The following is a 26709-nucleotide window of genomic DNA, read 5'->3' as shown; positions in this document are numbered from 1 at the left end:
CGAACTTTACGGATACTATTTGGAATTTTCGTCTGCCTCCTGTGACCACATTTGAGCAATTGGAGTACTGAACAAAATGTGCCAACAAAATGAAGGTTTTTGGATATAAAGAGGGACTTTATTGAACAAAACAAACATTTATGGTGTAACTGGGAGTCTTGTGAGTGCAACCATATGAAGATCATCAAAGGTAAGTGATTCATTTTATTGCTATTTCTGACTTTCGTGACTAATCTACTTGGCTGCTAACTGTTTGTAATGTTTTGTGGCTGAGCGCTGCCCGAAGGCGCCAGGCTCCGCAGCATTACGCACTCCTGCCACCATCAGTACGCACACCTGCCTTCCCCCCCCATCACACACATCAGAAATTATTGGACTCACCTGGACTCAATCACTGTCATTACTTCCCCTATATCTCTTCCCCGCTTCAGGATTAATGTTCGTTGTTCATTTTTGTTTCCTGGTTCTAACTCTGTTCCTCATAAAAAGTTCAACTCCCTGTACCTCCATCTCTTCTCCAGCGTCGGTCCTTACAGTATCCTTTAAATCTTTTGTAGAGAAAACGTACGCCAACTTACAGTTTTTTGCAAATGTGATTCACCCGTTCATTACAAAGATATAGATATCCTTCCTAACTCAGTTGCAAGAGAGGAAGGAAACAGAGATTTAAACATGAGGCCAATGGTGAGTTTAATGGCTGTGATAGGAGAAAACTGAGGCTAGATACATTTTAGTTACTCCACAATAATAACCTAAATGACAGAGTGAAAAGGAAGCATGTGCATAATAAAAATATCCCAAAACATGCATCCTGTTTGCAATAAGGCACTAAGGTACAACGGCAAAAAATGTACCAAAGAAATTACCTTTATGTCCTGAATACAAAGTGTTATGTTTGGAGCAGATCCAACACTGAGTACCACTATTCATACAGTATTTCCTACATCATGTTATGGGGATGCTTGTCATCGGCAAGGACAAGAGAGTTTTTTGGGATAAAAAGAAACGTAATAGAGCTAAGCACAGGCAAAATCCTAGAGGTAATCCTGGTTCAGTCTGCTTTCAAACAGACACCGGGAGACAAATTCACCTTTCAGCAGGACAATAACCTAAAACACAAGGCCAAATACACATTATTGATACACATGGAAAACTGTTGAGAGTGAAAATCCCAGTAGCATTCCAGTTCTTTACACAAACCGGTGCGACTGGCACTTAAAACCATGCCCCATTTAAAGGCACTTAAATATTTTGTCTTGCCCATTCACCCGCTGAATGGCACACATACACGATCCATGTCTCAATTGATTCAAGGTTTAAAAATCCTTCTTTAACCTGTATCCTCCCCTAATCTACACTGATTGAAGTGGATTAAACAAGTGACATCAATAATGGATTATAGCTTTCACCTGGATTCACCTGGTCAGTCTGTGTAATGGAAAGAGCAAGTGTTTTTAATGTTTTGTACACTGGAGTTGTTCATATACACTGGAGTTGTTACCAAGAAGACAGTGAATGTTCCTAAGTGGCCTAGTTAAAGTTTTGACTTACATTTGCTTGACCATCTATGGCAAGCCTTAAAAATGGTTGTCTAGCAATGATCAACAACCAATTTGACATAGCTGGGGGAATTTTCAAAAGTCTGTACAAATGTTGCACAATCTAGGTGTGCAGAGCTCTTAGAGGCTTACCCAGATAGACTCACAGCTGTAGTCGCTGCCAAAGGTGATTCTAACATGTACTGACTCATGGGTGTGAATGCTTATATGAATGGCAAATTTCTGTATTTAATTTAAAACATTTGCAATCATTTCCGAAAACTTTTTCACTTTGTCATTGTGGGGTATTGTGTGTAGATGGGTGAGAAAATGATCTATTTAATCTATTTTGAATTCAGGCTGTAACACAACAAAATGTGGAATAAGTCAAAGGGTATGAAAACTTTCTAAAGGCACTGCATCATTGCAATCAGTAGAATTCAAGGAACACCCATATTACTCTATTGACACTAGCCATGAAAACATTTATGAAAACAGTAATTTGGCACAGGTCTTCACCACTTTTCTCCTAAAAGTTTAAAGGATACGTGATATGGCATTTTTGGGCCACTGTGTTTTCCAAACCCATTTTGAGCCATTTTAAGTAAGACCTTCACTTTTCACACATTTTGTTACGTTACAGCCTTATTCTAAAATGGATTACATGATTTTTAATCTCTCAATCTACACAAAATAACCATAATGAAAATGCGAATACGGTTTTAGATTTCTTTTGCAAAAAAATAATAAAATGAAATTGCTTATTTACATAAGTATTCAGACCCTTTGCAATGACACTCGAATTGAGCTCAGGTGCATCCTGCTTCCAATGATCATCCTTGAGATGTTTCTGAAACTTGATCGGAGTCAACCTGTGGTAAATTCAATTGATTGGAAAGGCACACACCGGTCTATAAAAAGGTCCCACGGTTGACAGTGCATGGTTAGAGCAAAAAACAGGATTGTGTCGACACACAGATCTGGGGAAGGGTGCCAAAAAATATCTGCAGCATCGAAGATCCCCAAGAACACACGGGCCTCCATCATTCTTAAATATAAGTTTTGAACCACCAAGACTCTTGCTAGAGCTGGCTGCCTGGCCAAACTGAGCAACAGGTGGAGAAGGGCCTTGGTCAGGGAGGTGACCAAGCTCAATGACAGAGCTCCAGAGTTCCTCTGTGGAGATGGGAGAACCTTCCAGAAGGACAACCATCTCTGCAGCAATCCACCAATCAGGGCTTTATGGTAGTGGCCAGATGGAAGCCACTCCTCAGTAAAAGGCACCTCCAGACCATGACAAACAATGTTTTGATGAAACCAAGATGGAACTCTTTGGCCTGAACGTCAAGCGTCATGTCTGGAGGAAATCAGGTACCGCTCATCACCTGGCCAATATCATCCCTAAGGTGATGAAGTAAGTGGTGGCAGCATCATGCTGCGGGATGTTTATCAGAAGCAGGAACTGGGAGAATAGTCTGGATCGAGGAAAAGATGAATGGAGCGAACTACAGAGATCCTTTATGAAAACCTACTCCAGAGCGCTCAGACTGGGGCGAAGGTTCACCTTCCAACAGGACAACGACCCTAAGCACACAGGCAAGACAACGCAGGAGTGGCTTCGGAAAAAGTCTCTGACTGTCCTTGATTGGCCCAGCCAGAGCCCGGATTTGAACCCGATCGAACATCTCTGGAGAGACTTGAAAATAGCTGTGCAGCACAGGGACGCCAGCGGAATGGGCTGTGCATTTAAGGAATCAATGCAGACATAGCCTCTGCCACAGGATTTCACCTCACCTTCGGGATGAAGGTATTTTGAGAACATCAGTGAAACCTGGAGCTGAGGCTAATGCAGACACAACCAGGAGTATTTACCTGGGTGACCAATTCTGTACCTCCCAGCCATTAGTTTATGCCTTTTGCTCCTCGTTGAAGTTCATTATTTTAGTCCAATAAATGGAAAAGCTTGTCAATGCCTTCCATCTTTCATTCCTTGAATATGTATACAGTGTATATATAAAAAAACATAAAACCCTTCAAATACAAGGTAAAAGTCCCCAACCCTAAAGAACTATTCAAGTCCCTTTGTCTCTCACCCCCCTTCTCGCTTAAGGTATCTAGTATTAGTATAAAAAGTTTTATTCTTGTATCATAAAGTGGAACACTCTCGGGTATATTTGGTTCTTATCCGCTGGACTAATCCTTTTACACAAAGAGAAGTTGAACTCTCTTTACCCACATTGGAATAAGTATCATTCCGCAATACTTCTCTCTCGTAAATGCTGACTCATAAATTGTTGAAGAGCTTTTTGAAGGAGAAAGAGAGTGTGGTTCTCAGAAGGTCACAGAGAAGGTGGTGTGCATAACATTGTAGAGGTTCGACTACAGGGGCAGTGCTTTTAGCTAACACAAACTGCAATAGTCTCGCTTCTCGCCACCCTTATAGCTTTTCTTGTCAATGTTTCCCCCACCTGCTCTCTCCCTCTCTACACGGCCCTTTAGAAACACAATAGGAGGGTAAATGGTTTTTCTGAAAGTGATGCCTCTTCAACCCCCCAAAACAAAACACATTATTTATTCATGGGTCTGGTCACTGCAACCTTGAGAACAGTGTGTGTCCACGTACGTGCATGCGTGTGTGGTCAGAAGACCGGAGCAGGGTTCGGGAGGGTGTATGGTGGAGTCAAGCAGTATGTAAGAGAGAGAGAGCGAGAGAACAAGGGATTGGGGGAGAGAAAAAAAGCAGTGAGGGAGGGAAGAAGGGTTTGGGTTTCCATCCTTGAGGGGTGAGAGGGAAACGATCGATGAAGGGCTGAAATCGAGGAGGATCCGGTGGCAGAGCGAGCTCCAAGAACTGCAAACAAGGTCACTCTGTGACCCTCTGACAAGATCATGGAGGGAACGGATAGAAAGACAGAGGTTGAGAAGGAGGAACAAACATTTTTACAACCGCTAGAAAGAGTGCTTATTTAACAGAAACGTTTCAGAAGCTACCTTTTGGGTCTTTGCTTGTTGCTAGGAAGTTACCTTTGTTGCAGTCTTGTTTCCGTATTGTTTCCAATTATTTCCCTGTCTATATCCAGTTATTTCAGCTATGTACTTAAGTAAATCTCATGTACCTTACCTGTTACTTCGTGTTTAGTTTCAGTGTACCTATGGTATCTTGACACTATTCTAAGGCAAAGCTCTGTCCCCATTACCGTCCAATTTACCATCGTTTCTGTGTAACTTCCTGGCTCCAGCATATACCTTCTCAGTGCACAGACACAAGAGCTGAGACAGGATGTCTAATTGTGCCAGAGAGGATGGTAAATTAACATCACCAACAGCACGAGTGGTCAAATTATATAAAACTAGCTAGTACCTAGCTTGCCTAGAAACTCGAGTTCTACGCCAGTGTTTGAGTCAGGATATTTTTTTTTACATTGATAAAAGCAGAGACAGAGCGACAAAATGGTATATCATACACTGCATTTGAGGAACAATGGGAAAGTAATTCTGCTTTGAAGATTGATAAACTCGTTAACCTCACTTTTGAGAAAATGGCCTTTGAATGTTTTGGTACCTACTGGAGCGCTCTTCTTTGTCGACACCCATTCAGCATTGTTCACACCCTCTTAAGCTTCAGCCCCCACCCAAACTTACCATTTTACTCGCCCTAGCAGAGCTGGTTATGCTGGTTTCATGTTATCCAGAGCGTTGGTGACTAACTGTGCTGCTGGCAACAATTTAATTGCACTTTTTTGCCGACGTTTTCTGACACCGGCCATATTCAACGGGTGTTGAGAGTTCGTAAATTCATCAGTTATTCTGCGCTCTGGCACACTCAGACGAGAGCGCTCTGAAATCGGAGTAGATGGCCAGACTGAATTTACAAACACACCTGAAATGGTTACTTGCATAGTGGGGTCTTTTGTTAAGACATGTAGCTAGCTAGCTAGACAGTGAACCATAGTCCCAACTCATGACGTTACTACCCTGCATGAATATGCAGGTAGCTAACCAACCAAGCTAACATTAGGCTATAACTGGCCAAGCAAATGGCTCTGAGATACAAATAATAAGATCATACACGTAACGTTAGCTAGCGAGCCAGCCAACATTAGCTAGCGAGCCAGGCAACTTTAGCTAGCTAACAGTGCACTTTAATGTGAAATGAAACCACTTTGTTAAAATTAGAAACTAATAATATCTGAAAATGTAGCTAGCTAGACTATCTTACCAGTATACATCATGAATGGATCTTTTGTCTTTTGAATGCCATGTTTTTCCTTGGAGAAAACACCTGTTTTCATCTCTCTCCTTAGCTATCAGTCAAATTCCACTGATTTCAAAACTCGGTCCTCCATAAAGTGGAGAAAACTTAAGCAGTTTTACTATGCTATAAAAAAAGTTGAGCTTTAGACAGGATTACCTAGACATGCTGACATACTAATGTAGAATTAAAAACAATTCAAAGTTGGGTTTCCAGGCAAGTACCTAGCTAGCCATCTTTATAGCTAGCTACACCCTGGACCAGAGCTAGTAAGGAATAGAGCTAGTGTGGACTAAAGCTAGCTACTATCCACGCCCTGGACCAGAGCTATACTAGAGCGGACTAGAGATAGCTAGCTACATCAAGGAACAGAGCTAGTGCGGACCAGAGCTAGCTAGCTACGCCCTGCACCAGTGCGGCTAGCTACTCGTGGACCCGAAATAGTGCGGACTAAAGCTGCTCCCTATGCCCTGGAGTGGAGCTACTAGTAACTAATATGTTCCTCATACGTAGTCTGAATAGAAGAGTAATAATTCAGAAAAAAAAACATTCTTAATTTTTGGTTTCACATATCCGACATTCAAAAAGGCCAGTGGCTAATATAAATGTATAAACCAATGGCAAAAATACAGCAAATATACAAAACAAAACTTGTTGTGGACCAATTTACCTGATTGAGATTAAATACATGCAGCAGTGAGTGAATGCATAGCAATTACATGAACGGCAACTGACAACCTCCTCTGCTACACAAACACCTAACTTGGGGAAGAGTGAAGTTAGAGAGCTTGCAATACGGAAGCCATAGATGTGAGGAAGCTACAAACGCAGATACCCTGTTAAAATTATGAAGCAAAAATTTAACCACATGTAACATATGGATTTGATTTAGGATACACATCAAAGTTACATCTTTATTACATAAACCGATCAGAATTCTGAAGAATGCCGAAGTCATGTTGGAAAATGTTTCTGGGGTGTGATGTAATATGGAGGATATGGCAAGCCAGCCTCTTTCCTCGAATGTAAACTCCAAAATGTTTTACTTCAAATGTATAACTTCAAATTAAACCACATCCTTTGCACTGATGACTAGTGGTTTCAATTAAAATGTCTGGCAATTTTCAATCAAATACTTTGAATTTATTGTTACAAATCAAGTTGCTAGTCAACTAGACTGCTAACGTTAGCCCTACTAGCTTGCTAACATTAGCCCTACCAGCCTGCTAACATTTTGTTAGCAGTGCATGAGTCAGCCAGTTGCTATCAACATCTAGCTTACAGCTACATTAAAGTTAACCAATATTTTGAAAATACATAACACCATCTAACCAATTATCAAAGAATGCAGTTATCTTAGCCAGCAATCTAGCCAGCCAGCTAACATGAATATGACATCATATTTATCCAACTAGCTATTAGCCTAGCCAACCAACGCGGTTGTGGTCGGCATGCTAGAGCCCAACTACTGGAGAACACAACTAACTAAACACAACCGCAGACTTACAGATTGATGGCTGGGGCCCATCCGATGGTAGAACTTTTAAAGAGTACAGGCTGAGTTAGCTACCAAAGTGATGGGGAGGCGGGCCGTTTGGGAGGGAGAATCAGGGAAATCCAAAATAGATAGATTCCAGATGTTCATCAGCTAGCATGCTAGCACTAAGCCAAGGTGAAATGAGTGGCAAAACTTCTGTAGCCTACTTCACAGAGAACATTCCAAAAAATGTGGTAAACATAGAGAACAGACAAGTACTACCCAATCAGATCAAGCAGGTTCGATCCCAGGCTGTGTTACAGCAACTTCTTGTGGTGGGCTAGGGTCCTGCAAGCTGACTTCGGTTGTCAGTCGAACGGCGTTTCCTCCGACACACGTGCGGCTGACCTCCAAGTTTAGCAAGCAGTGTGTTAAGAAGTAGACGACCAGGCGGGTCATGTTTCTGAAGATGCACGTCTCAACCTTCTCCTCTCCCGAGCCCATTGAGGGGTTGCAGAGATCAGACAAGGTCGTAACGAGCAATGGGGGTAAAATCTACAAAATACAGTGGGGCAAAAAAGTATTTAGTCAGCCACCAATTGTGCAAGTTCTCCCACTTAAAAATATGAGAGAGGCCTGTAATTTTCATCATAGGTACACTTCAACTATGACAGACAAAATGAGGAAAAAAAATCCAGAAAATCACATTGTAGGATTTTTAATGAATTTATTTGCAAATTATGGTGGAAAATAAGTATTTGGTCAATAACAAAAGTTTATCTCAATACTTTGTTATATACCCTTTGTTGGCAATGACAGAGGTCAAACGTTTTTGTGTGAGTAATACCTGGGTGTCCAGTGGGGAGGGATGTGTGCACCCAGGTCAACAGCCTATCCCTTACCCCTGAGGGGACATAGATGGATTCAGGAGGGCAGGTAGAGGGTGTGGGTTCCCTCTCCAGAGCCTGGTGGATGTCCACATCTACATCACAAAACACAGTAAGGGAGGGATAGGCTGGAGACTGGAGGGCACTATGTGGACTCTCAACAGATGTGGAACCACAAGGTGAGGGAAAGCAGGTCCTCCGGCATCCTGGTGCCCAGGCAGTGATTCTCATCCTCGATTCTCATTCTCATCCTTTAAACTTGGGTCATTTTTTATGAATTTGTAAACATTTCAAAAAACAGAATTCCGCTTTGACATTATGGGGTATAACGTGTAGGCCAGTGACAAAACAATCGAATTTGATCCATTTTAAATTCATGCTGTAACAAAATGTGGAAAAAGTTTCTTCAAAAATATTGGTATGCTCTGTTTGGCTTAAAACAGAATTTAATAGAACAACATATTTTGTTCATGTTTAAAGCCTAAGATGATAAGCAGATCCAACTTTCAAAATGAGTCCCTAACTAGCTAGCTGTTTAGCTTTGTAGGACACCCACAAACTTGTTTTTAGACATATTAACCTGATAGCTAGCACATTTCCTGTGAAACTGACGAATGAGCTATAATTTACGCCAAGTCAATCAATCAATCAAATTTATAAAGTCTTTTTACATCAGCTGATGTCACAAAGTGCTGTACAGAAACCCAGCCTAAAACAGCAAGCAGGCAGACATGATGTCTTCTACAGTTGCATGTGCATTGCGATGTGCAGAATGCAAACAGTGCTGCACTGAAAACTGACAACAAACTTCAGGGATGACTTTCTCTGAACAGCTGATCAGGGATACCACCTCTATTACTGGCTTTACTGAGCTCAATTTGGAGAGCTGATGCACAAGTTATACATTTTTTGAAGCTTATAATATCCTCTTTTCATACATTTAGAGAGATCAAAATGTATTTCGGGGTCAAATCAAAAAATAATGATGGTGCAAGTCACCGGTGAGAATCACTCTGTGATGGTTTGCTTTGGTCTGGAGTTACATCTGACCAGCATGCCTCTCTTGCCTATCTGCTGTTTGGTTTTCACTAGATAGCGCATAGCTAGTAGTTTGTGGTCCACACTAGTTTTGGTCCTGGGCATAGCTAGCTAGCTAGTAGCTGGTACTAGCTAACTATGTAATTCCACCACCCGTGCTGTTGGAGGATGGTACATTACCGCTAGTCTGTCACCATTTAGATATTCTGCCTAAGCTGGTATGTCTCATAGCGTCTGTGCCCTGAGAAGGTATCTGCTAGAGCCAGCCCTATTGGTATTTGTGTTGTGCATTTATTTTAGCCTGTGGTCTTTTGGAATGTATTGTGTGTGACACAACATTTAAAAATGCATTTTATCTAATTCAGAACTATTTTAAAGGTGTTAAGAATCAAGAAAAATGCAGGATAGAGACTTGAAAGCAATCACTATAACCATTTGCTTTGAAAGCAGGTCCCTAGCAACTCAACAAGCACCAGATGCTACTAATTGCCAATCAGCCTCTGCGTCTGTTTGCAAAACTTTAACTACTTGCCTTGAACACAGTTCCTCAACAAGCATCAGCTGCAACTCATTGCTAATAAGCCTCCACACCTGTCCTCACCTCCCTTGATCACCACTGCCACTCTTCTTAAACCGGACCAAATTCACATGACTGTTTTAAGCAGTGCATGTCTCGTAGCATGACATGACAATTTCTAGCCAGATCAAGGTTAGCATCCCAACTTCTGTCTAGTATCTTTTAGGTTCTTCCAAGGATTTCTTGGGGATATTGCCATCACCACAGCAGCCTAACTACCATGGCTTGACGATGATGTCTACCTGAGATTACAAGCCAAACTCTACAGAGTCGACCCCCTGGATCATTCATCTGTAGCCCTCGGCTTCATGAGATCCATTCTTATTCCCCTCCCGAATCCTCATTCTTACATCCGTTCCATTTCTGCAATAATTATTCTAAACTCATTTCAATGTCTGCTGCTTAATCTCGTGAATTAGGACTATGTAAGAAAATGTAACTGATTACTTTTGAATAATATAGCACTGTTAATGAAATACTTTTACTGTTATCAACGACTGTATTATTTGAGACTACTAGTAGAAACTAATAGTAATTTACATGGTAACAGTGGCACAGAATATTCTTTAGAATACAGTGCCAATTCCCCATAAGTACACTGAAAGTATACAGGAATTTACAGACACTATCGTGAAAGAATGAAGAAAGTAATGCTAATTTACATTAACGGGAACAGACCTTTTGCTTTATAATATAGTGTAGGTACACAAAGTATACAGGAAGTTACAACAAACTCTGGTGAAGGAAGAAAGTAATGGTAAATTGTATGGTAACAGGGGTACGAGCTTTGCCTTAGAATACAGTGTCAAGGCACCATAGATGCACTGAAACTATGGTAAAACTACACATGAAGTAACAGGTATGCATGTAAGATTTACTTAGTGCCGAAATAACTTTGTGATGACAGAAAAGCAATGAAATAATATGGAAACGAGACAGCAGCGAAAAGGTAACTTCCCAGCTACAAGCAACTACCCAAAACTTACATTTTCAGGTTGGCTAACATATAAACTCTTTTCCCCTTTTTCAGGACCCTGTCTTTCAAAGATAATTTTTAAAAAATCTGAGTAACTTCACAGATCTTCATTGTAAAGGGTTTGAACACGGTTTCCCATGCTTGTTCAATGAACCATAAACAATTAATGAACATGCACCTGTGGAACAGTCGTTAAGACACTAACGAATTGCAAAAATCGCTGAAGTTGGAGACTTTTATCTCCCTCACCAACTTTAAATATCTGCTATCTGAGCAGCTAACCGATCGCTGCAGCTTTACATAGTCCATCGGTAAATAGCCCACCCATTTTTACCTACCTCATCCCCATACAGTTTTTATTTATTTACTTTTCTGCTCTTTTGCACACCAGTATCTCTACCTGCACATGACCATATGATCATTTATCACTCCATTGTTAATCTGCTAAATTGTAATTATTTGCCTACCTCCTCATGCCTTTTGCACACAATGTATATAGACTCTTTTTTTCTACTGTGTCATTGACTTGTTTATTGTTTACTCCATGTGTAACTCTGTGTTGTTGTCTGTTCACACTGCTATGCTTTATCTTGGCCAGGTCGCAGTTGTAAATGAGAACTTGTTCTCAAATAGCCTACCTGGTGAAATAAAAAAATAATAATAATAAAAACAGTTTACAGATTGTAGGCAATTAAGGTCACAATTATGAAAACTTAGGACACTACAGAGGCCTTTCTACTGACTCTGGAGAAACACCAAAAGAAATATGCCCAGGGTCTCTTCTCCTCTGCGTGAACGTGCCTTAGGCATGCTGCAAGGAGGCATGATGACTGAATAAATTGCAATGTCCGTACTGTGAGACGCCTAAGACAGCGCTACAGGGAGTCAGAACGGACAGCTGATCGTCCTCACATTGGCAGACCACGTGTAACAACACCTGCACAATCCCTCCATCAGTGCTCAGACAGTCCGCAATAGGCTGAGAGAGGCTGGACTGACGGCTTGTAGGCCTGTTGTAAGGCAGGTCCTTACCAGACATCACCGGCAACAACGACTTATATGGGCACAAACTCCCTGTCACTGGACCAGACAGGACTGGCAAAAAGTGCTCTTCACTGACGAGTCATGGTTTTGTCTCACCAGGGGGGATGGTCGGATACCCGTCTATCGTCAAAGGAATGAGCGGTACACAAGGCCTGTACTCTGGAGCGGGATCGATTTGGAGGTGGAGGGTCCGTCGTAGTCTGGGGCAGTGTGTCACAGGATCATCCGACTGAGCTTGTTGTCAATGCAGGCAATCTCAATGCTGTGTGTTACAGGGAAGACATCCTCCTCCCTCATGTGGTACCCTTCCCGCAGGCTCATCCTGACATGACCCTACAGCATGACAATGCCATCAGCAATACTGCTCGTTCTGTGCTTGATTTCCTGCAAGACAGGAATGTCAGTGTTCTGCCATGGCCAGCGAAGAGCCTGGATCTCAATCCCATTGAGCACGTCTGGGACCTGTTGGTTCGGAGGGTGAGGGCTAGGGCCATTCCCCCCTGAAATGTCCGGGAACTTGCAGGTGCCTTGGTGAAAGAGTGGTTTAACATCTCACAGCAATAACTGGCAGATTTGGTGCAGTCCATGAGGAGGAGATGCACTGCAATACTTAATGCAGCTAGTGGCCACATCAGATACTGACTGTTACTTTTGACCCCCCCTTTGTTCAGGGACACATTATTCCAGTTCGGTTAGTCACATGTCTGTGGAACTTGTTCAGTTTATGTCTCAGTTGTTGAATCGTGTTATGTTCATACAAATATTTACACGTTAGGTTTCCTGAAAATGAACTCAGTTAACAGTGAGAGGACATTTAGTTTAGTTTAAGTATGTGGTTTCTGAAACATGCTTTCTGCGAAAGTTCAGTGCATAATAAGTATAGCCTCTATTATTGATAGTTCCTCATTAACTAATTAAGTTGTTCCTATGTAACAACCAGGAACATTTATCAATCTATGTATATGTATCAGTTGCTAGTTATTAAAGGGGCAAATACTGCGCGCTTACCTAGTCATTGCAGTATTGTTTCCCTGTTTCTACGTAAATTCTGAACTTTACCCTCTTTTTTTCAGCACTGTAACTAATGTGCTAGCGTTTTTTCTTTAAAGGGACATTTTTAACATGCACGCTTCGCTGTCTTTTGCGCTTGTCACATCATTTTGCCGACCTGAACCCTTCTGTGCTGGCTGATGTCTTTAAATTTTTGTATTGTCGTTTCCAGCACAGATATAGCAACTATTGTGGATGTGGCCAACGCGTTATAGTCAATGACCAAAATGAATAAACTAATAGGACTTTTAGGGTTATTTTTGTTAGTTGTGCTGAGAATAAAAAGCATCATTGTATAAGATGCCGTTTTCTTCCTTTCATTACTGACATGACAACTCCCCGTTGCACACAAATGACTCCTTGGTGAGTTTATTCCGTCGATGCTTCGGTCAAGTCAACCTTTCTTGAGCCATTTCACTTCCTCAAGCAATGCTTTTTGATTTATAATAATTACCAAAAAATGTAAATGCAAAAATGTCAACTATTTTACTGACAGTTCATATAAGGAAATCAGCCAATTGAAATAAATTCATGATGCCCTAATCTATGGATTTCATATGACTGGGCAGGGATGTGCCTTGGGGGTGTATAGGCCCACCCACTTGGGAGCCAGGCCCAACCAATCAGAATTAGTCCCCCACCACCACTGTTACTCGTGGTTGTGAGGCCGGTTGGACGTACCGAAAATTAACATTCAATTCTCTGGCAACTGCTCTGGTGGACATTCCTGCAGTCAACATGCCAATTGCACGCACCCTCAACACTTGAGGCATCTGTGTCGTTGTGTGACAAAACTGCACATTTTAAAGCGGCCTTTTATTGTCCCCAGCACAAGGTGCACCTGTGTAATGATCATGTTGTTTAATCTTTTTTTTTATTTTTTATCTTTTTTAAGCTTTTTGATATGGCATACCTGTCAGGTGGATGGATAGTCCTGGCAAAATGAGAAATGCTCACTAACAGGGATGTAAACAAATTTCTGCACAACATTTGAGAGAAATAAGCTTTTTGTACATATGGAGCATTTTTAGAATTTTTTTCCAGCTCATTAAACATCGGACCAACACTTTACATGTTGCATTTATATTTTTGTTCGGTGTATGTGTTTTCCCGTGCACTCCAGCTTCCAAAATCTTATGGTATACTTAATATGAATATTTAATTGCGTTCAAACTTTTATCTCTCTCCGTGCCAGATGGTTTCACTTTCAGCTGATTTTGGCAGGCTGTGTACAGAATGTGTTCAGTGAATTTAAGTAGATCAGGGTTGATCTAGGGTTGAGAATCTGAGAAAATGTGACTCATCTTAACTAAATGTCCAGCATGTTAATTGGCAAAGGGGGAGTGTGTCAAATCAAAAGAAAATGTTTTGTTACATGCTTCGTAACAGTGAAACTTATGGGTCCTTTTCAATAATGCAGAGTTAAAGATAAGATACAAAATGAAATACAAATTAGAAGTAACGTCAGGAATGTAAGGAAAGTAATCGGAAACAAGACAGCAACGGAAAGGTAACTTCCCAGCTACAAGCAACAATCCAAAATGTACCTTTTTAGATTGGCCCACATACAGCATAAGTATAATGTATTTTCTGAAACAAACTCTTTCTACAAAAGTTCAAAGTACATTATTAATAAGTATAGCCTCTATTATTAATGTATATAGAGAGAAAACAGACAGAGAGAAAGAAAGTGAAAGAGCAGTATGTGTGTGTGTGAAAGAGTAAACAGACAGAAGGAGACAAATGAAGGTAAAAGAGCAGTGTGTTCATCAAGACGTGTGTCTCTTTTCTTTCCCTTGCCCTGATCTGTCTGCTCAGCCAGGTCACCCGTGACGCAAGTCAGTGTTCCACGTCCAGGATGACATTGAAAGCGGCCATTAGGGGCAACAGTGAGTGCTGTTACCTTTAAGTAGGTTTCAGTTTTGCTAGGGTGCTGTGGACAGGGATAGAAAATGGGCATAAGGTAATGTCTCTGATTACAATGGTTGTAAGTTAGAAAGTTGTCTTGGATATGTTTGTTTTAAGCCTATGCCAAACCTTAACCCTAAACTTAACCTTAAAAACCTTGAAATTTGACATTTGGAACAACTTTGAAATGTGATGTTTGAGAAACATGGATGAACGTCTAATTCTGACGTGAGACTGTGAGAGCTGGTTGGTCTGCTACCCTGGTAACTGGGCAATCAGCTGGCCTTCCCACAAGAGCGGCACAGTATGATCCAAAATAACAGCCTGTGCCCAGCAATATAGTGATACATAGACAACTACACACAAACGTGCATGTGTGCACACCACACACACACACAAGAAACATATTTCAGGAGTCACCCCAATTATTATTCAGTAGAGCCTTCACCAGACAGCTCTTCTTATCCTATACAATTATCCCAAAATGCTTTAATGTTGAAATATGTCTCCACAAGGCTTTGATGCCTAACTATGAACCTTTCATACGCATTCACTTATTAATGCTGTGTTCAAAAGATGTGTATTCAGCGATGAATACAGAATTGTTATGTGGTGTGTTGAGAGAAGTAAGCATAGTTTTGAAGAGAATCCGAAGTCATGTATTAAATAGCAAATGACAGATGCTAGATTGAGGAAATCCCTCATCACCAATCAACTGCTGGCACTAAAGAGCTTTGAAATGTGCTATAAAGTTGTCAATCACTTCATTTAATTCGGAAACCTGTATCACCCCAATGTTACACATATACTATGTTTTGAAGACTGGGAGATTGACGTGACACATTTGTTGAGAGTGTCAGAATAGAGTAAATATAATATAACTTTATGAGTCAGAAAGATGGGCAGACAGGCAGACAGATGGGCACACTGGCAGATAGACAGACACGCAGGCAGACAGATTGACAGAAAGGAAGGCAGGTAGATAAGCAGATAGGCAAACAGATGGGCAGCAGGCAGACAGACGGACAGACAAATGGACACAGTCAGATGGACGGACGGACCAGACAGAGACATACAGAACAAAAGGCATTTCAGACAATTATTTTGATACTGTACATGACAGACCCACACTTCCCAGCATGCTCAGGTAACCGTATACCCCATACACCCAATCACCCCACCATCATCATTTCCACCCCTCCGTTTCTTGGCCGGTTCATATACTGTTCTCTCAGCTTTCTGGACACAGATCCACAGTCAGGCCTGGCATCACCCATTCGGGTCCCGTTTCCCAATTCTGCCCCGCTTGAACTAAATCCCTTCGCTCGCCGCTATAACCGATCACGTCTAACAGCGACAAACTATTGAAACGGTTGAAACGGACATAGGTTTATTGACTTGGACATATTCTGTAGCCCCCTAGTGTTGTGAGTCATCTTATGCAAAGCAAGTCTTTGTACCATCATGTCATATTTAAGTAGTTTGTCATTGTTGTATGCACAGTAAAGTAAAAGGGAAGCAAAGGACAGTTGTGTGTGTGTGTGTGTGTGTGTGTGTGTGTGTGTGTGTGTGTGTGTTTGTGGTGTGTGTGTGTGTATGTTCAGATATGCTGTTATCATCTTCTCATTAAGTTTGTGAATGGACTGACTAAAACTGACAGTTTTGCCTGGTCAAAGTCCAAGCAGGAAACCAATCTAGTATAAGATTAAGACATATTTTTCCCCATCTTTTGAGCATAGGAGCCCATTATAAATCATATGGACTATTACTTTAACCGTTGTTGTGTCAACGGCACCATTCTAGTGGAAGTTTGATATGTGTAAGGGGATCTCGAAGGACCTTGGTCAGCGGAGGGTATAGGATGTCAATGAGCCAACATGTATCGACCAGATGTATTGATCCGATATATTGCTGTGATGCCTTGTCTGTCATTCCTTTATCTGACTGGGAATACATAACTCTCTTTGCCTTAGCTTCTCCCTATCCTCTCTCTCTCTCTCTCTCTACTCCATCATTTTTCACACCCATAACTGCCACTTCCAGCTAAGTGACACGATTCAAGTCGACGATCCTGGAGACGACGTTTATGACTTAATGCCCATTGTTCTCCGTGTTTAATCTCCAAGTGATCCTTTCCCTCCTCTCTTTCCCAGTGAGGGAGAATAATGAAAATGGTTCTTGCCACAGTAAGTTTATTTTAAGCTCAGCAGCGTTTTATTATTTTTATTAGCAAGCGTTTGAAAAACCATGCTTCGTCAGGGATCTCTCTCTCCGGGCGTTTTTTGAGATCCCTGTATTTTCTCCTCTCTCCTTCCCTCCCTCTCTCTCATTCCTCTTTCTTTAGTCACACAGCAACGTGTGTGGGATTGTGCCGTGCCAATTAGTCACTCCAAATACTCTTCCAACAATAGACGGATTATGATCGGCCCATTTTGAAAGAGCATAATGGAGTTGCGCACTGAGGCGTAGCTCAGTGTGTTCACACTGTCAATTGTGTTTGAAAACAAATCCAGTGAAGAATTGTATTAGCAGGACTTCACTTGATTCTATACCCCAGCCATTTTGTAATTTTGAACCTTGTAGTTTAGCTTCTTTCCCGACCACATTACACAGGTTAATCTTATCAATAGTGAACATTCATTGAAGCACAATTAAATAAACAGTATCAAGTAGGCTGCCTCATAAAAGTAAACATATTAAGCCTAGGCCTGAACTAGACTTTCTATGTTGAACATGCTTTTTAGACCAGGACAAGGTTTAGTACCCGGTAAACCAGCCCAAAATGTCAGTGTACTATAGTGGTAACAATTTAGTTGCATACGGTACATTAACAGTAACAAGTGAGAAGCCTTAAACCCGATACAATTGTTGATAGATAGGCTAAGGGCTCGAATCAATCCGTATCACCGAAGTTCATGCTATAGTGCAATTGAATTTTAAAGGCAATGCTCAATCGGAAACTACCTTTAAATGTCAAGCACGCTATAGCGCTGAACTTTGGCGATACAAATTTAATCGAGCCCTACGGCTCAGTATTGTTTTAGGCCGGGTCTGTGTAGTGTACAGACCAGGGGTTGGTGTCAAATCCATTCACAGGAGGTGGATGGGACTCTGCGGGAAACCATTTCAAACACTTAACCTGAGAACTGGAGTGTGTGTGTGTGTGTCTGCCTGTGTGTGAAAGAGTCTGTGAGCTTGTGTGCGGGACATGTCAAACACTTAACCCAGACACCGCCGTGTTGTCTGCCAGTTGTTGACAGATGTTAACCTTCCTCGCCTCTCCCAGGTATCTCTTCATCACTCACTATACATCCAAATCTCACCATTCCCATTCTTTCCCTCCAAACACCCCCAAGAAGACTCCTTTTCCCCCTCATTCTCCCCCTAACTTTCTTTTTCTGTCGCACGGATCGAAGCGCAACTTGTTTTTCCCTCTGTGTTTGTCCTCTGCCTCGGCGCTGCGGCAATGATCCACAACAAACACGCATAATGAGCACCTGCACTCGGCGGGTCAATACAGTTTAACCAATCTTATCCACAGATAAACCGGTGTTATGCAGTAGAGGGGTCTCGGATAGTGGGTGAGGGGGTTCGGATAGCGGTAACGGTAGCATTATCTATGTGTGCACTATGGCAGAGGGATGGATATTTGAATGGAGCAGTTGAAAGGCTTTGTAGTACTGCAACACTTAATAGTGGAAGACACAGATTAAGCGTAACCCTGTAACCCTTTCAAAGGACAATGTCAATTGAGCATGCGTTTAAATCCAGGACTAGGGTCAATCTGTGACAGGGAAACCGAGCCTACAAATACAGGGCGCTATGCTATTGCTAGGTGCCTTTCAGGGACTTAATGGCCGCTACGATTGATAGAGCTGGCTTAAACTAACGGATTAAATAAACTAAACAGACAATAGTTGACATGTAGAACCCAAATTAAGTGTATATTGTATTCAGAGAAATTCTACTTTCGGTTTTGAGTTTAGAATTGTGGGGCTCCACAGGCTGGTTTCCTAGACAAGCTTAATGGAGATTTTCCATTGAAATAGCTTTTAAATCTAGGACTAGGCTTTGTTTGTGTCCTGGAAGCCAGTCCCACATATCCATATTTTGTTATTGGCCAAGAGGTGTGACTGAGTGGACACAGACCTTCAGTCTAAGTGTTTTGTGTGAGAATTTTCACTTTAGGACCAATGGAAAGGTCTACAAATGGGCGAAAGGCATGAAGAGATTAATTGAAGTGACGCCTGTCTCAAGACCTGCTGTGCAGCGCTCTGTAGCACTGAGGGGATTGGGAGCAGAGCAGCAGAATAAGGATTTCCATATTTGATGGACTAATAAAGTACTATTATTCTGTGAAGAACTCTCCCTCAATACACAAGTACCATTGAATCACGTTCACATCCGAACCCCAGTGTCCCGAATCCCCTGTTGAATCCAACCCTGCAGTCTTACGTTCTCTAGGGCTTATTGTCTCTTCTGTATGCAGTACCCCTAAGAAAATAAAACAAGTATTTGGTGAATGAACTGAGTTTCATTCATTTCTTACTTTAGTTCTTCAAATAACTCACAGGAAAGCTGGGAGGGGGTCTGTGATGAAAATCCACTTTCTGTTGAACTGCGAGACTTGTTGCATCTCCCTACTCTGGCAATAAAGGAAGGGAATAGAGGAAGATACTGTACGCTGGTGTGCCATCGCTCCTCTGGAAAAAGAAAAGCTGGTGAGGAGAAAGAGGGTGATGATTTCCCATGACTAATGTCAGAGAGAAAGACTGCTGCTCTGCTCTGGTGTTTATCTACTTCCACTGTATTTCTCTTTCTCCTCTCTCTTCCAATTCCTCCTTTTCTCTCTTGCTCTCTCCCGATCTCTCTCTTCAACTTCCAATGTGTTCCTCTGCTCCTTTTTCCCCTCACTTTCTCTCCCACTTCCAGCATTCTCGTCCATCCCCACTTTCAACTGCACTCTGCTAACCGGGTTCTCTTTCTTTCACTCACTCACTCACTCACTCACTTACTCACTCACTCACTCACTCACTCACTCACTCACTCACTCACTCACTCACTCACTCACTCACTCACTCACTCACTCACTCACTCACTCAAGCTTTATTATTTCACACAGGGGTGAAGTTTTCCCTATGTACAAATCTAGGATAAGCTTCCCTCCCCCAACCTTGAACATTAGTGAGAAAAATGCTGAACTGACCCAAGATCAGCGTCAACGCAATAACAACACCTATTTACCTCTTTGTTTGTTCCTTAAGAGATTCTTTGAAATCTGACACTAAGTTGCTGGATAACATTAAAATCAAATTTTATTTGTCACGTGATCCTCAACACAGTGGCCCCTCAGGGGTGCATGCTCAGTCCCCTCCTGTACTCCCTGTTCACTCATGACTGCATGGCCAAGCATGACTCCAACACCATCATTAAGTTTGCCAAAGACACAATACTGGTAGGCCTGATCACCAACAACCATGAGACAGCCTATAGTGAGGAGGTCAGAGACCTGGGAGTGTGGTGCCAGGATAACAACCTCTCCCTCAACGTTATCAAGACAAAGAAGATGATTGTGGACTAAAGAAAAAGGAGGACCGAGCACGCCCCCATTCTCATCGACCGGGCTGTAGTGGAGCAGGTTGACAGCTTCAAGTTCCTTGGTGTCCACATCACCAACAAACTATTATGGTCCAAACACAACTATTGCCCCTCAAGAGACTGAAAAGATTTTGCATGTGTCCTCAGATCTTCAAAAGGTTCTACAGCTGCACCATCGAGAGCATCCTGACTGGTTACATCACCGCCTGGAATGGCAACTGCTCGGCCTCCGGCCGCTAGGCACTACATAGTGCTAATGGCCCAGTACATCACTGGGGCCAAGCTTCCTGCCATCCAGGACCTCAATACCAGGCTATACCAGTGTCCGAGGAAGGCCCTAAAAATTGACTCCAGCCGCCCTAGTCATAGACTGTTCTCTCTGCTACCGCACAGCAAGCGGTACCGGAGCACCAAGTCTAGGTCCAAGAGGCTTCTAAACAGCTTCTACCCCCAATTCATAAGACTCCTGAACATCTAATCAAATGGCTGCCCAGACTATTTGCATTGCCCCCCCCACTCTTTTACGCCACTGCTAATCTGTTATTATCTGCACATATTCACTTTAACAACTCTACCTACATGTACCTTTTACCTCGACTAACCAGTGGCCCCGCTCATTGACTCTATACCGGTACCCCCATATTTAGTCTCGCTATTGTTTTTTTACTGCTGCTCTTTAACTACTTATTACTTTTATTTATTATTTGTCCTTTTACAACTGCATTGTTAGTTAGGGGCTTGTAAGTAAACATTTCACTGTCATTTCACTGTCAATTTGATTATCAGTGTCGTTCAGCTGTTAATGTCTCGTTGGTAGGATAGTCTTGATCAGAGCTCATCCATTTTGTTATCCAATGATTGCACGTTGGCTAATTGGACTGATGGTAGAGGTGGGTTACACTCACCGTCGGATTCTTACAAGGCACCCCGACCTGCATCTCAGTCTCTTCGTTATGTAAATGACGGGGATATGGGCCTTGTCCGGTGTCTATAGTAAATCCTTTGCGTCTGACTCGTTAAAGATAAAAATCTTTGTCCAGTACGAGGTGAGTAATCGCTGTCCTGATATACAGAAGCTTTTTTTCGGTCATCAGATAAGGTGAAAAAACAGACAATAGCACCATTGGTTAGGAGCACGTAAAACGGCAGCCATCTCCTACAGAGCCATCTCTGCAGTCTGTTACCCAAATGGCACTCCTGTTGACCAGGAGTGCATTATAATTGTATTTAGTCAACCAGGTCAAGGTTATACCATCGTACCATGGTAGACAGATCGACTCGTCTTTATCATTGGTTCATCAGGTATACACACACATAAAGAGCACAGCCACACACATGCACTCAGTCACTAACCATCGACAGTACACACGCATACACAAACCATTGAGTCAGTAATTATTGACAACAGGGTCCCACACCTAATTCCTAACCTTCCCCTCCTTGTCCGATCAATGAGAAACAGCTGTCTCCATATGCGCAGACAAACAAACCTGAATAAACAATGAGTGTTTAAATGTGCCCAGCTAATCTTATAATCCCAAGTGTGCGTTGTAATTTACACATCCCAAATGGCACCCTATGCCCTATTTAGTGCACTATTTTTTGCACTAATAGTGCACACTGGTATTCCATAGGCCTCTGGTCAAAAGACATGCACTAAATAGGGAATAGGGTGCCATTTGGGATGCTACAGCCTACACATCCCCTGTTCCTCAGTCTAGTGCTATGCTATTATATCCCAGCTATGCTATTATATCCCACACTGTTATCAGGAATGACCTCTCAGATAGTAGGAGGATGAAGTTAATTGTCCTGTAGAGGTTGATATGAAAATGTTTAATGAGGCTTTAATTGGTATTAGTTTGTTTAATTGACATTGATCTTTGTGATAGTGTTGAGCAAAGATCAACGTATAGAGGTGGTGGGTTTTTATAGGCTCTTGATTGTCTTTTTTTACTCAAAAGAGCTTGGTTTTTAGCATGAAAAGCAGTTATCTGCTTTTTCACAAGGTGAAAATAATGAAAGCATTAAACAAACTGAACAAAGTGCAAAATGGATAATACAGTGAAGGATGCCAATTTAAACATAACCTCTGTGTCTACACTCTTAGAATAAAGGGTTCTCCGGGTGTCCCCATAGCAAAAGGTAGAGCCTTCTATGGCAAGGGTTCTACATAGAGCCCAAAAGGATTCTTATACCTGGATCCAAAAAGGGTTCTTCAAAGGGTTCTCCTATGAGGACATCCAAAGAACCCTTTTAGGTTCAAGATGTATTAAGGTAATATCTCCATTTCTATCTTTGACTGGAGAAAGGCCTCTAGGCCGAAAAGTGGACCGCTATGTCCACCAGAGCACCGTACACATTTGCCCCCCGTCTCCCAGATGTCAATACCTTCAAAGCGCTTCTCGTTTCAGATATTTTATTGGGAAGCATATAATACAAACAATTAAACAGTGACGGGATTTTGTTTTATACAGAAGAAAATAAACATAGGATGAATAAACAAAATAAGTACATCAAAAATGGTATGCAGAGAAAAGGAAAAATCCCATGACAGACAACCAAAAGATCAAAAATATTCCTACCCAACATCACCGTAAAGAGGCACCCCTGGCAAGCTCCCCCCTCCCTCTCAGGCACTCCACACGCAGCTGCCTCCACCCGCCCCCCACATTCCTCCCACTCAACTCCAATTGCTCATGGATAAAAAAGTGCACGTGGTTCTATTTTCTTAAGCTAATATATCCTAAAGTTAGTGGAGGAAGGGTTGACAATTCTTTTCAAATTTGGTCATTTGGGAGAAGCACTGTAGAAAGGTTATAGATCAACGTTTTTGGCTGGGTATAGTATATATTCACTCTATACTATAGTATACTATACTCTGAGCCTAACTAACCAACTCAATCCCTTGCCCCCTGCAGGTGCGGTGGACAAAGACAGCAGGCAGCGCCTCTGACAAGTTCCAGGAGACGTCCATCTACAACGAGACGCTGCGCATCGAGGGTATCCAGCGGGTGCAGGGCGGCCGCTACTACTGCAAGGCCGACAATGGGGTGGGGGTGGCTGCCATCAAGTCCATCCGGGTAGACGTGCAGTGTAAGTCGGCAGGGAACGCCGCGATCGATCCCTCCACTGCCCCCCCAAATCATTCCCAGAATGAGTCATTCTCAGAATCTATGTCTGGAATTTGGAAGGATCTTGGCAGGAAAATGGTGGCAAATTTCTAAATGGGAATGAGCTCTCTGGGAGTATCTGTTAGGGATATTTAGATGGCAAAAGGGGTGGAGGTTTTGATATTGAAGTTGTTAGCTTTGGGTGGGAAAACTTCAAAGGGACTTGGGCACGTGTCAAACTCATTTCACGGAGGGCTGAGTGTCTTCGGGTTATTGCTCCTCCCTTGTACTTGATTGATAAATTAAGGTCACTACTTAGTATGGAACTCTCCTCACCTGGTTGTCTAGGACATACATATAGAGAGAGATTTTATTTTTTAACAGGAGACACTAGGCCCTCCATTGAATGGGTTTGACACCCCTGTACTAGGGTGTTTGTAGGGTAAAAGTTAGTTGGGTAGAAGGGAGATTTCCTTTGACTGTTCTAGTCATAGGAGAGGAGAAAGGAAGAAGATAAAAATGTGGATATTCCTGGAGAGGCTAGCAGTGGCGGGATCTAAAGGAGAGCATGGGAGAGTTAGTCCAGGTGGCACGTGGCCACCCTGTGAACGGGGCCTCGTGCTGCTGCCTGTTGCCGCCGACCCACTGTCCCCCTGAGTCAGGGGCCAGGTCAGGGCCCTCAGCCAGTCTTGGTATAGTGCCCCCTACTGCATTGCACAGATGTGATATCTCTAAATTCCTTTAACATTATCCAGACCAGCCATTCACCCCAATTACAGCACAACACAGCACAGGATCAGGATAGGCACACATTATTTTTTAACCTTTGTGCTCTTTGACATTGTACATAATGTTTTCCCTACTATTACCTTGTCCATCATCCTTCAACAAAACGCATCACAAAGATCCTACACCGCTATTGCCAGCTAGGTCTGTCTTTTAGTCTTCTGGTCCTCGGAGGGCGGTAATTGCGGGGCGAGTGAACAGAGAGAGCTGCGGTGCTGACAGGGGAGGCAGAGGGTAACCAGTAGTGACGTGTGACGCTTGTTCAATTTTCCCTCCCCGCCGCACCTCAGTGTGCTCGCCGGGTGACTTTGGAAGTGAGGGAGAGAAAGAGAGGCAGTAATTAGAGTGAGCAAGAGGGCCGGCAGGCAGCCTCCACCTCTCCTCCTCTTCTGCCACCCTTACCCCCCTCTTTTTCTAGGAGGAAAGGGGATCCAGGCATTGTGGGACTGGGGGGGGGTGGGGGGTGGAGTTAAGAGAGAAATGGCAGATATAGAAAGGCACGGACTAAAGAAGTGAGAGAGAGAGAACGAGAGGGACACAGAGGGAGACGGAGAAAGCATAGAGAAAAAAAGAGAGCGAAAGAGAGGAGACAGGCACAGACCAAGACAGAAGAGAGTCAAGGTGAACCAGGGGGTAGGTCTGGTTTCGGGTCTCCTTTGGGAACAGTAGACAGCTGGATATCATGGGCCATAATATCATGTCCCCACAGTCAGTGAAGGAGAGAGATGGAGAGCAAAAGGAGGGTAGAGGGTTCGGAGACAGGAGGGAGAGAGAGCATAGAAAGAGAGGGAGAAAAGCCTTAGAAAATCCACACGCTCTCTTTTCTCAGCTCTGGCCAATTTAATCCCGTTGCGACATCTGTTTACAATTATCTTTTTGAAGTTATGAGCCAGATACTTTTTCTCACTGCTGCCTCACTGCAAGGTTTGTTTGACATCATTTCACGTGCTACCTACAGGAGTTTAAAGAGATACTTGGATTTTGGCAATTGAGCCCAACCCTGCATACTAGCCATGTCTCACACCCTCTCTCTCCTTCTATGACTGCATGCACATGTGTGAGTTTGTGTGTGTGAGTGTAAGGTTGCATGTTTGTTTGTGTGACACAGGTCAGCGCGAGGTTAAAGGGATACTTCAGGATTTTTGCAGTGCCCCAAACAGTCAAGCATACACGCACGCACACATGCTCACAAACTGACATATGCTCACGCAGTCACAGAAAGAGAGAGCGAGGGTGTGAGACATGGCTAGCATGCAGGGTTGGGCTCAATTCAGAATTTGGGAATTTACTCCCATTCAACTCACAAGTTGAAATTCACATTGAATTGGCCACACCCCACAGGATGTAGAATTTGAGTTTGAGTGACAGGAAGTATAATTTAATTCAGTGCAATTCATAGAAATTATACTCAGTCATAGAACATGAAAGATAATATATCACTTTTCTCTGGAAACAATGTTCATATACTCCTTGCTACCGCTCCGTGCTTAGAATAGTCAATTATTTTTCCACCAACCACTTAATTTGTTTGGCTTCTTTTTGAAGGCCTCAAGATCAGCATGATCCTAAACTAATGCATTCTGTGAAATGTAGTATTTTTCCAATATTTAACTAAATGTAAGTGATTAATGAAATATACTATTTGCATACAGGTTTTGGTTTTGTTTGTCCTGAAAATATATATATTTTTAAATAGGAACACAAGTCTTTATCTTTAAAGTTTGCAGATCGCGAAGAACAGCAGGAGAGATAAATACTCATTTAGAGGAAGGGAAGGAAGTATAAAAACAAAATTGGAGGGAGTAAGCTAAATTAGACTAGCTCTGAGGGAGGAGTCCACTGAGAGTGATATAATACTAGCGGTTAAATCAAAATGACCTATACAGTTATCAAACTATCCATCATGAAATTGTTTCTTATACTGTATGCCCCTGCCGGCGTAGTTAAATCCACCTAGAAACAAATATGTTCCTCTGTGTTTTTGTTAATGTACACAAACATACTCCAAAATGTAGAGCAGACAGGCGTCCATGTTTACAAACGCCATCATTGTTCACGAAATCTCAATTAACCTTCATTGACAGACACCTCATTATCATTGACCTCTCACCTCTGACTTTCCATGCAATGTCAGTTGATGGCTGGCTGAACCTTGACCTTTGGCACTCTGACCAGCGAGACAATGGGCCAGTGGGCGGGCGGGAGTTTAACTTGTTGCCTCTACTGTTGGATGGACTTGGTTCAGGAACCCATGCTAAAACACCCTATAGCGCTTCCTACCTTAGCATAGCCCTCTCCAAAGACCCACCGGAGGATCCACACAGGTAAGGGGGTCTTGGAGGCAGGGTATCCCGGGATAGGATGGGGAAAGGAGGGAGGCGGTCATGCTGTGGTGGTAGTGGTGGTTCTATGGGGAAAGCTATGGCTTGTGGTATGTGGGTTGGTGTACGCCGATGAATACTGGC

The 26709-nt window shown here is 42.6% G+C and overlaps 1 protein-coding gene across 1 annotated transcript in view; it reads left to right on the top strand.

Moving 5' to 3' along the window:
- Window positions 1-26709, top strand: part of LOC112263451 (MAM domain-containing glycosylphosphatidylinositol anchor protein 1) — a 408035-nt gene that overhangs the window by 104760 nt on the left and 276566 nt on the right. The window contains exon 4 of the mRNA XM_042330737.1: window positions 23267-23441. Coding sequence (XP_042186671.1) covers window positions 23267-23441 — 175 coding nt within the window. The remainder of the gene's footprint in view (window positions 1-23266; window positions 23442-26709) is intronic.

Source organism: Oncorhynchus tshawytscha, linkage group LG12 (assembly GCF_018296145.1).
Source record: "Oncorhynchus tshawytscha isolate Ot180627B linkage group LG12, Otsh_v2.0, whole genome shotgun sequence".
Lineage (NCBI taxonomy): Eukaryota > Metazoa > Chordata > Actinopteri > Salmoniformes > Salmonidae > Oncorhynchus > Oncorhynchus tshawytscha.
Note: the sequence above shows the minus strand (reverse complement) of the source record. Positions and strands in the feature narration are given on the sequence as shown.